This window comes from Peromyscus maniculatus, chromosome 8 (genome assembly GCF_049852395.1).
Source record: "Peromyscus maniculatus bairdii isolate BWxNUB_F1_BW_parent chromosome 8, HU_Pman_BW_mat_3.1, whole genome shotgun sequence".
NCBI lineage: Eukaryota > Metazoa > Chordata > Mammalia > Rodentia > Cricetidae > Peromyscus > Peromyscus maniculatus.
This window is the reverse complement of record NC_134859.1, coordinates 38,237,863-38,248,563: the sequence shown is the minus strand read 5'-3', so window position 1 is coordinate 38,248,563 and position 10,701 is coordinate 38,237,863. Positions and strand designations below refer to the sequence as shown.

Genomic DNA, 10,701 nt, shown 5'->3' with positions numbered 1-10,701 from the left:
GAGGCCAGCCTGGTCTACAGAGTAAGTTCCAGGACAGACAAGGCTATACAGAAACCCTGTCTTGAAAAACAAAAACAAAAAGCAATTGAGGGGAGAAATTAGGAGTTTATTTTAGCTCACAACCCCAGATTATCAGGGATATCATGGCAGCAGGAGCTGGTCAAGAACAAGGAGAGAATGAATTATACATGCTCGCTTGCATTCAGCTCAATGTCTCCACTCTTCTATAGTCCTTGGCCCCCCTGCCTAGGGAATGGTGCCACCCACAGTGGGCTGTGCCTCCCTACAACTATTAACTAAAATAATCGCCCCAAAACAAGTCCACAAACCAACACAATCTAGACTCACTTCCCAGGTGATTCTAGATGTATCAAATTAACAATGTTCAACTTCACAGGGCAATTTATCATGGATATTAAGACAAAGGAATAACTGGGGGGGGGCAAGTGCCAATTAACCTACGTGTCAACTTGACTAAACTGTGGTGATCAACTGTTTGATCAAATGCCAACCCAACTTGTCACCTCACATAACAGAATGCCAGAGATACCATCTTAGTTTTGCCAAACAATAGGGAGATTTATGTTGCCAGGCAATCAAGAGGGCTGAAATACCAGACTACCAAAAAGTGGCAAGGGAGAGGTGTGCAATGGAAGGCAGTGAGTACCAGTTAAATGAGTATTTCTCAAGCTTAGAAAGTAGGACCCCCACACACACACTAGACATAAGATTTATAGTCTACAGAATTAAAAAGATTGTAGTTTCTAGTAGTAAACGGCATGAAGTTTGAGGAGTAGTGGGATGGCACAAATTAAAATAATTTTTAAAAATTTATTTATAAGTATGTATGTGTGCCGGTGACTGTACAGGTGAAGACAGTACTAGATCCCTTGAAGCTGCAGTTATAGGCAGCTGTAAGCTGCATGACAGATGTGAGTACTGATAGTCAAACTTGGGTCTCCTATAAGACCCTAAGAGCAGCAAGTGCTCTTAACTGCTAAGCTGTCTTTTTTTTTTTTTTTTTTTTTTGGAGACAGGGTCTGCTAGCCATAGCTGGCCTGGAACTCACTATAGATTAAGCTGGTCTCGAACTCATGATGATCCTGCATCTGCTTTCTAAGTGCTCAGATTACAGGCACACACCACCACACCTAGCTGTCCTTTATTATTATTTTTAAAGCCATTTGTGTATCAGGAAGTGGTCTAACAGAGAAGGCAGAGGCTATTTGTCCTCCAAGATTCAACTCTAACGCTGTCCACTCTAGAGTGGTAAAAGACATTGCTCACTCTGACCTCCATTCTCTCTCTCTCTCTCTCTCTCTCTCTCTCTCTCTCTCTCTCTCTCTCTCTCTCTCTCTTCCTGCAACATTACTCTCCTCATCACACCTCCTACTTCCCACACCTATTTGTGAGTTTCTCCCACTGCTCTCAATTATTTAAAAAAAAAAGACAGTATTTTCTTCATCTTTGCTTTCCCAACAGACATTTAGTAACTCTTAGAGGAAAATGTAGTATTTTTTAGAGGAAAGGGTCTGGGTAACAGGCCTTCTACTTACCAGTTAGGAGCACTCATGTGACCTCGGGGACCTTACCTAATTGTTCTAGCTCAGGTTCATTATCTGTTCTGAATGAAATGACAGACTGTGACATCCCCACAACAGTGGCGAGCACACACTGAAGGACTCCCCAGCTGAGCTGGTTGACAAGGACTGCTGAGCAGGGCACTGTCTCCAAGGCAGGAGTCACCCTGCATTATCCCAGGATGTGGTCAGCACTCATGAGCAGACATCAGCACGTCCTTAATGGCTGATGCCATGACACTCAACACCTTATAACTAAGTAGGGTATCAAAGACAAGGCTTTCCATATTTGTGTTATATTTCACATGGAAGGGAATTAAAAAAAAAAAAAGGCAGACTTCTACTTCTAGCCAAGATGAGGTAGATTATAGTAGATCAACTTTGAGGTTCCTATTCTCTTAAAAAGAAAGAGAGAAAGAAAAAGAAAGAAAGAAAGAAAGAAAGAAAGAAAGAAAGAAAGAAAGAAAGAAAGAAAGAAAGAAAGAAAGAAAGAAAGAAAGAGAAAAAGGAGAGGAGAGAAAAGAAAAAAGCCACAGCAGGAGAAATGACTCGGAGTAGTGGAGGCTCCTCCAGAGGGCCCAGGTTTTGATAGGCAACACCCATGGACCATCTGTAACTCCACTCCCAGGGGATCCAACGCGCTCTTCTGGCTTTCACAGGCACTGCATGCACACAGTACACATACATCCATGCAGGCAAAACACTTGTACTCATACAATAAAAATAAAGAAGGGGGGGGAATGTAAAAGAAAAAAGATGGAAGCCTAGAAAAATCATAAAAATCTGAATGAAACTCCTCAAAAATCTCCTGAGAAGCATGGAACTGCTAAATCATAAAGGGTGTGGGTATCAAGACCATGGCTTTTGCTATCTTCGAGTCATTTGCAGATTGGAGACCTGTGGGGGAGTGGGGGCCAGAGCAAAACAGAAGTGCCCTGGACAGGATGAGGGCACTTGAAGACAAGACAGGACACTAAGGGGAGGGGACCCTGCTCAAACATGCATCCTGGTTACCCACTAAGACAGTTTCTGGATTCTGAAGCTGCACAGGCTGTAGTTAAGATGTTAAGCAGAAAAATCTCCAGATTCAAATTTTCTGTGAACTTGAATCTTTTCTTTGAAAAGAAGAATGACTTTGGGGACAGTCTAGATACAAAATACACGAGGATCCGCTCTGAGGAACTGCAGTGGGGACAGAACAGAGAACACTGTAAGTGCCCCAGTGGGAAACCTTAGGGGACCATAGCCTGGTGGGCGGGGCTACAGGCAGTCAACCAAAGCTGCTGGTCAGGCTCTGACTGCATCGAGGTCTCCTCTGCACCAGGCTTGTGAACTCTCTCTCACTCACTCTTTTTTTGTTTGCCACCAACCAGCTCCCAAATCATGGCATGGAAACTTATTAGTTATGAGTGCTCGGCCTAGCTGAGGCTCGTTTCTGGCTAGCTCTTTTAACTTAAATTAGCCTGTTTCTCCTTATCTACCTTTTTCCTGGGGCTCTCTTCCTTCTTACTTCCGTATATCTCACTTTCACTGCTTCTCTATGGCTGCCTGGTGGCTGCCTGGCTTCTGGCCCCAGGCGTCTTCCTCATTCTCTCCTCCTCCTTCTTGCCTCGTTCTTTTTCCTCTCAAGCCTGGCTTTCTCCTCCTACTTAACTTCTCTGTCCACCAGCCCCGCCTATTCTTTCTCTGCCTAGCTCTTTATTAGACCAATCAGGTGCCTTAGCCGGGCAAGGTGAAACAAATGCAACACATCTTCACATGACTAAACACCCATCCTTACATCGTTAAACAAATGCAGCAGAAACAAATGTAACCCACATTTACCCAATTAAATAATATTCTGCAGCATAAACAAATGTAACACATCTTTGCCTAGTTAAAATAATATTCCACAACACTCTGTGCCTAGTGAAGTGTGAGCCCCCGTGCAGGAGGTCATCACCGTCCAGGGCTTTTATGATTTGTCACACTCAGCACTCAGAATTCAATAAAGTACCAAGAGTAGATCAAACAACCAGAAAAACAAGAGGATTAAAAAAAAAAATAGAAAGAGAGCCACAGAATAAAAAAACCATGACATTATCAAACAAGGACTTTCAAGTAACTGTTTTCATTGATCCAAGAAAAACATGGAGGAAATAAAAGAACAATTCTCCAGAGAACTAGACCCAGAACTAAAAAAAAACAATGAAGGGGCAGAAGAGATGACGCAGCAGTTGAGGGGATCGAGTGGGGTCCCAGCACCCACATCAGGCGGCTCACAACTGCCTGTAACTCCAGATGCATGTGAGGCTCTGGGATCAATCCCAGCACCTGGAGGGAGTAGGAGAGGAAAGGAGGTACGGAGATGGGGAGACAGGGAAGGGGAGGAAAGGAGGTGAAAAGGAGACCAATGAACTACAAAACAGACAAATGAAATATCTATCTTGAGCATCTGGGGGGTGGGAGGCTGAGGGACACAAAAGGAAGGTAGGACACATGGGACATAGCACATGCTTTTATCAACCAGATATACCGGAGTCTCAGAGAGGGAGGGAAGGGAAAAATCGGTACAGAAACAATACTCAAAAGATGCAATGTCTGAGAAATTTCTGGAACTCATCAAAGACCTCAACTGGCAAATTCAGGATGCTCTTCAAATGTCCAGAAGGGAAACAGGGAGAGGAATCCCATACTACATCGCAACAAAACCATGACAAGAGGAAATGAGGATAAAAATGTTAAAAGCCAATGTCAAGATGAGGGGCTACCTTCAGAAGAGCAAGAAGATGGGATAGCCTTCACTTTATCAGAACTAAACATGGAAAAGACACCCCACAAAATAGGTATCTGGAGAAGATAATGAACAAAATTAAAATGTCTACAAATCAGTAAGAAAAACTTGAAGAAGAAACCTAATGACTAAGAAACATGAAAGGGTGTGCAGAATCACCAATAAGCACCAATAGGTAACATCTTACTCAGGGAGGGCTGCCATAATAAAACACGATACATTGTGCAAGATGATCTGTTTACCACGTTTATTTCAAGTGAAGTATCAAAACCACAGTGCGAGCAGATTGTCTGGTGAGTGTGTCTTCCTGATTCATGGTCAGCCATCTTCTTGCTATCTTTTTACATGACGAGAAGACAGAGAGCTCTCTGGGATATCTTTCATAAAATCACATGTGCTGGCTAGTTTTATGTCAACTTGACATAAGCTATAGCCACCTGAGAAAATGCCTCTGTAGACTGAGCTGTAGGCAAGCCTGTATGACATTTTCTTAATTAGTGATTGACTGAGAGGGCCCAGACCATTACGGGTGGTGCCATCCCTGGGATGACAGTCCTGGGTTTCATAAGAAAGCAGGCCGAGCAAGCCATGAGGAGCAAACCAATAAGCATCACCACTCCATGGCTTCTGCATCAGCTCCTGCCTCCAGGATGCTGCCCTGCTTGAGTTCCTGTCCTGACTTCCTTCAATCATATGATATGGAAGTGTAAGCTGTACCAGGCTTTTTTTGGGGGGCCACCAACTAGCTCCCAAATCATGACACAGAGACTTATTATTAGTTTTGAATGCTTGGCCTAGTTTAGGCATGTTTCTTTTAACTTAAATTAACCTGTTTTGTTTCGTTTTGTTTTGTTAATCTATCTTTTGCCTCAGGGCTTTTTACTGTCTTTCTGTAAATCTTACTAAATGCTTCCTGTGTCTGGTGGCTGGTAGGCTGCCTGGTTTCTATGTGTCCCTTGTTTTCTCCTCTCCCTTCTCTTGTTCTCCTTTTTCCTTCCTGAGCCTAGATCTCTCCTACTTATTCTCTCTGCCTACTAGCCCCGCCTACCCCTTCTCTTGCCCAGCTATTGGCCATTCAGCTCCTTATTAGATGAATTAGGTGCCTGAGGCAGGCAAGGTGAAACAGATGCAACACAACTTTATATAATTAGACACACATCTTTACATTGTTAAACAAATGAAGCATAAACAGAAGTAACAACACCTTTACACAGTTAAGGTAATATTCCACAGCATAAACAAATGTAACACATCTTTACCTAGTTAATGCTCTGCGTTTCCCCCTTTTTGTCTAAATGAGAAAGGTCTATAACTTTAACATGGAAAAACTGTACACAACAAGAACAATTATGAAGTAAGGATTACATTTACAATATCCAGTCTATTTGTATTTTGCAAATTCAGAGAAAATTCTCCATTACTTATTCTATCTTGGTGAGTCCAAAGTTTTGTACCTAATTTACCTTCTGTCATAAATAAGAATAACTTCAACTGTATCTAGTTTTCAACTCCATCAAAGACTCCAGAGAGATATACTATTACCTGAGTAAACAGAAAGTGCAGTGCAAGCCACTTCCAAACCTATAGAAACCACAGACATCTGGCTGCCTGGACATTCACCCAAGGTTCCTCTGTAATACTGGGCATCCAATCTTTTGCCTACAGGCCTAGAATATCTGGCAGACTCTTCTGTGAAGCAGGAATTTTGAAGGACTGTCCCGCCTTGTTCTGGCAAAATTCAGCAGTTGCTTTCAGACACTGGAAGGAGGTCAGATAGGAACTTCCATTCACTCCTTGTGCGTGTAGGTATAACACGCTGTAATACATCATGTGGTAACACTTAAGACTCACCAATTACAAGTCCACATTTCTATTCCTAGGTAAATATTTTCAAGAAATGTAACTCAGAAATCATGTGTAAAATTGCTTATCACATCCCTTGTCATACTATACGAAGACTGAAATGCCCATTGGTAGAGTGTTGACCGTATTATGATTTATCTTGAGTGCCAACATCATAGAATCTGAAGTCAACTAAGAGACACACCTCTAGGTAGCTCTGTGAAGGCACTTCTAGGAGGGATTAACGGAGGCAGGAGGACCCTCTTCCACAGTACACAACACCTTCCTGTGGCAGTCCAGATGCAAAGTCCAAAACAGCAGCCCTCCCGCTCTTCCGTGCCTGCCTTTTGGTCTTGCTGGTGAGCATGTCTATCCAGTTGTGGCTGCCACTGCTGCCAGCCTCACGGCCATCACAACGAAGCCTCTTCCATCTTTCAATGCGGACTGAGGACTGGTCACTCTCCGGAAGTCCTCAGGCCTTCAGTCACAAACCTCCCAGACTGAACCGCTGCTGGTTCTCAGCCTCTCCAGAGTAGAGCTGGCCACTGTTGAACTACCCAGCCTGCATCCTGTAAGCCAATCTAACAGATCCCCTTTGTAATATATATTCATCCCGTCGGTTCTGTTTCTCTAGAGGGCCCTGCATGAACTATAAAACAAACTCCATGACATTACTGACAAATCTTTAAAACAATACCAAACGAAAGAACCCAAACAGACTATATATATACATATATATATATATATGTATATATATAGTCTGACTCAGTTAAGAACTCAGTCAGTGAAAATGAAGTTACTGTGTTCAGTGACCTGGTCACAGGAGGGAAACTTCAATGGTGACCACAAATCACCATCCCATGGTTATCCCTGAGCTTCCTGGACAGGGAAGGAGATATCAGCCAGGAGGGCCTCCCACGTGGGTCCTGAGCACTGATTGGAATAGCTCCAGCCAGGGACAACTCAGCATACACATCCCAAATTGAACACTAACAGCATTCACGTGTGAGCACGTGTTCTTCCTATGTTCTCTGGGTGGCCAGATGAGATTATTTATCTCCAGTTTCCAGAAAAGTACTCAAGCCTGGAGGGCACGTGGGCATTAAAACCAGCTTTAGAACCCAAGGCTAGGGCTGTGCTCTGCAGAATGTCTGCACAGCGGAGATGCATACAAAATGGTGGAACTGGTCAGAGCTCCTGGATTGTGTGTGCACACATTCATGTGTGTGCGTGTTTGCCTGTGCACATGCAGGTGGAGACCAGCCATCCACTTCCGGTATTTTCCTCTAGGAGCCTGGTCTCTCATCAAGCCTGAAGCTCCCCAGTTTTGGAAAGTCCCAAGGGTCTTTCTTTCTCCACCTCCTCAGCACTGGGATCACAGCCACGCACTGCCAGGCCCGACTTTTATGTAAATGCTGGGAGTCAGAATTCAGGTCCGTGTGTGTGTGTGTGTGTGTGTGTGTGTGTATGTGTGTGTGTGTGTGTGTGTGTGGCATTTTGAACTGAGCCAGCCCCAGTTCCTGGTTTAAAAACACAAAACAACAACAACAAGCCCCAAACACTCCAAAATAAGGCTATTTAAGGCTTCTGGCAGGGAGATTTTATTTTTTGGTTAAAGCCACAACAAATAGAAATGTCATAAAAACAAACCTGTAAACACAGCATCAGAACTTTGGTTTCACTACAACATCTCCCACCTGAAACATCTGAGGTACGAAGGCACCGCGTGAGGTGCTACACAGTCTGGGTCTGCAGCAGCCACACCAGTGCTACCCTTGGAACCAGAGGAAGCATAGGCTGGCCAGAGTCTGGGGCCCAGGTCACCCAGAACTCGGCCCAGGACACACTCTCTGAAATTCAGACAAACACTGGCTCCTCCAATGACCTGCCTGACAGGAGCTGGAACACACAAAGGAATCCGTCACGCTGAACTTGATGACTTGGCTGTGGGGCCAGGAAGGGGCAGAGCAAAGGACGTCAATCGACTTCTGTTGTCCCACAAGGCCTCAAGAACTCTTGTCCTCGTTCATGGAACCACTTATTGGAGACTGTGAAGAGAAAGCAAGTATGTGATGATCCAACCTATCAGGTCAGCAGCCAAAATGAATGCTTCCTCCATGACAACCACTGCCCTGTGCTCCGGGGGTAAGACCCCTGAGCGACCCGGCTCAGACCTCAAGCCTGCTGAAAACACACGGGCACGCAGGTAACTTTACGTACAAAAGTCTACCAGTGATTCAATGCATGTATGCAGGTTGCCATGGGAATGGAGCCAAAGGGTATCTCATGACATTAGGGAAGCAGTACTGACACAGAACAGGAAGTCATCCTGGAAAGAGGGCGGGGCATATCATATGGTTGCCACTCACTCTAAGTGGGCTGGATGCAGGAAGCGGTGTGGGAAGGTCCTCAAAGGCAGAGGCCCCTCTGCTAAGTGTGAAGGACCTCAAGAAGCTGGGACAGGGGAGCTGGAGAGATGGCTCAGAGGTTAAGAGCACTGACTGTTCTTCCAGAGGACCTGAGTTCAATTCCCAGCAACCACATGGTGGCTCACAACCATCTGTAATGAGATCTGGCGCCCTCTTCTGGTGTGCAGTTATACATGCTGTATACATAAATAAATAAATAAATCTTTTAAAAAGAAGAAGAAGAAGAGGAGGAGGAGGAGGAGGAGGAGGAGGAGGAGCTGGGACAGTGGTGAGCAGAAACTGAGAGGAGGGGATGGGGAACCTGCACGCACTGTACAGGGCCTGGCCGCGAACCTCAGGCCCCGTGAGTGACAGAGCAGAATCTCAGTGCTGTGGGCACCCTAGCTGAAGCACGGGTATCTGCACTGCATGTCACAGGCATGCACCAGGACTCCGTTCCTCAAACACGGACTCTCTCATAAGAAATAGAGTAATGCAGGCAGATGGCACGGCTCATGTCGGGAGCCCAGCAACCTGAGCTTAATCCCCAGAACCCACAACGTGCAAGAAGAGAACCAATTCTTTCAAACTGTCCTCTGACCTGCACACATGTGACATGGCACATGTACACACACACACACACACACACACACACACACACACACACACACATTTTTAAAGTAATGCACTACTGAAGTCAGAGATTTTAAAATACAATTTAATACCTGTACGTAACTCAATGAACTGTCTAGAAGACTTGATTAGCAGCATATATTGTGCAATGTTAAAACCATTAAAATTAAACACGCAGTGCTTCCATGTGTCAGGTTAGTGCCACACTTTCCACATCTAGTAAATTAGAACTCCGCTATCCTTTTTCCTCCCAGATCAGCAACCACCTCATTTTCGTTTGTTTACTTTACCTTTTCTGTAAAACCTATCAGTATTTATCTCCCACACTCCAAGGGTTATAAATGCGTGTGACCCCTTCCTGTCACATTCTAGTCCACGCCTTTCCTAGCTCTCCACGGCTGCTCCAGATTAAGGCTCAAGTTCATCCTCTGTGGTCTGTCCTGGCCTCCGATTTCATCTCTCAGACCAATCTCACCTCAGGCCTCCCCTTCTTCAAGTGACAAGGACAGCTAGTGCCCCCCAAGCCTGTTACCTAAGATGCTGGTTGTAGCCACAAGGCCTCACACAGGCACCCTCCCTTCCTTCTGCTTCCAGCTCTATTCTCCACTAAAACCCTTGCCAGAGCCCACTTCTCTGGAAGGCTACCTGGTGCTGATGCAGCCCAGGCTTCCTTGGCTCTCCGAGCATCTCTTGAGCGTTGACAACCAGCTGCAGGAGCTCTGGCTGGGTGGTACAAGCAGCCAAGATAACCTTTTGTGGTGTGCAGACCTGACAGCAGTTGGCAGCTGTTTCCACCTCTGCCTCTACAGCCACGGCCCCTTCCGCACCCCCCCTCCAGCCGCCACTCACCCCACTTGCAGCCCACAAGCACAGGGCAGGCTGCGTGTCTCGTTCGATAATCACCTTCCCCACTCCGCAGAAGGTTGTACCAGAATACAGCTGTGCCCTGGGAAAGAGACGAGCTGTCAGAGCACATCTTAAAGACCAGTCACAAGGGCCCGCTCTAAGAATCTAGAACCATCCGCCCCTCGGCAGACATGCCCCTCCTTTCCTGGGTTTGGGGGACAGGGCTCAAAAGCACCTATCCCTCAAATGGAAGGAAGGTCAGAACCCCAGCTGCCCCGAAGGGTCTTCTCTCCCCATCCCTTCTCCCCGGCTGGAAGTTGGGACCACAGTCCAAGGCACAGGTGGGAAGGAACTAAGGCGCATCACATTGACAGTCAAGTAGACAGTCAATGGCACCAGGGGACACAGACAAGGGCTGAGCCCTGCTCAAACGTGTGACCCTGAAGAATCATGCTTACCTTCTTGGGCCAAATTGCAGCTCCCAGGTCAGGGAATACGGTGGCACCTCCAGCCTCTACATCACTCATCTGGGAACATAAGGCAAAGAGCTTGGCCCCTCTACCCAAGGACAGCAGAGCAATAAAGCCTCAAGGACATGACCAGGTGTGCAGGTCACCCT

General features: G+C 45.8%; 1 protein-coding gene across 10 annotated transcripts in view; it reads right to left on the bottom strand.

The window, feature by feature from the left end:
- Positions 1-7,772: 7,772 nt before the first annotated feature.
- P4ha2 (prolyl 4-hydroxylase subunit alpha 2) overlaps positions 7,773-10,701 on the bottom strand; it is a 39,832-nt gene continuing 36,903 nt past the window's right edge. For 9 of the 10 annotated variants that reach the window (XM_076578385.1, XM_042284003.2, XM_076578383.1 and 6 more), the window contains 3 exons: positions 10,541-10,609; positions 10,086-10,182; positions 7,773-8,243 (listed from right to left, as the gene is read on the bottom strand). In XM_076578385.1, the coding sequence (XP_076434500.1) occupies positions 8,173-8,243; positions 10,086-10,182; positions 10,541-10,609 (237 nt within the window). In that variant the 3' untranslated portion in view covers positions 7,773-8,172. The remainder of the gene's footprint in view (positions 8,244-10,085; positions 10,183-10,540; positions 10,610-10,701) is intronic. The other variant, XM_016003450.3, reaches the window with a different exon arrangement.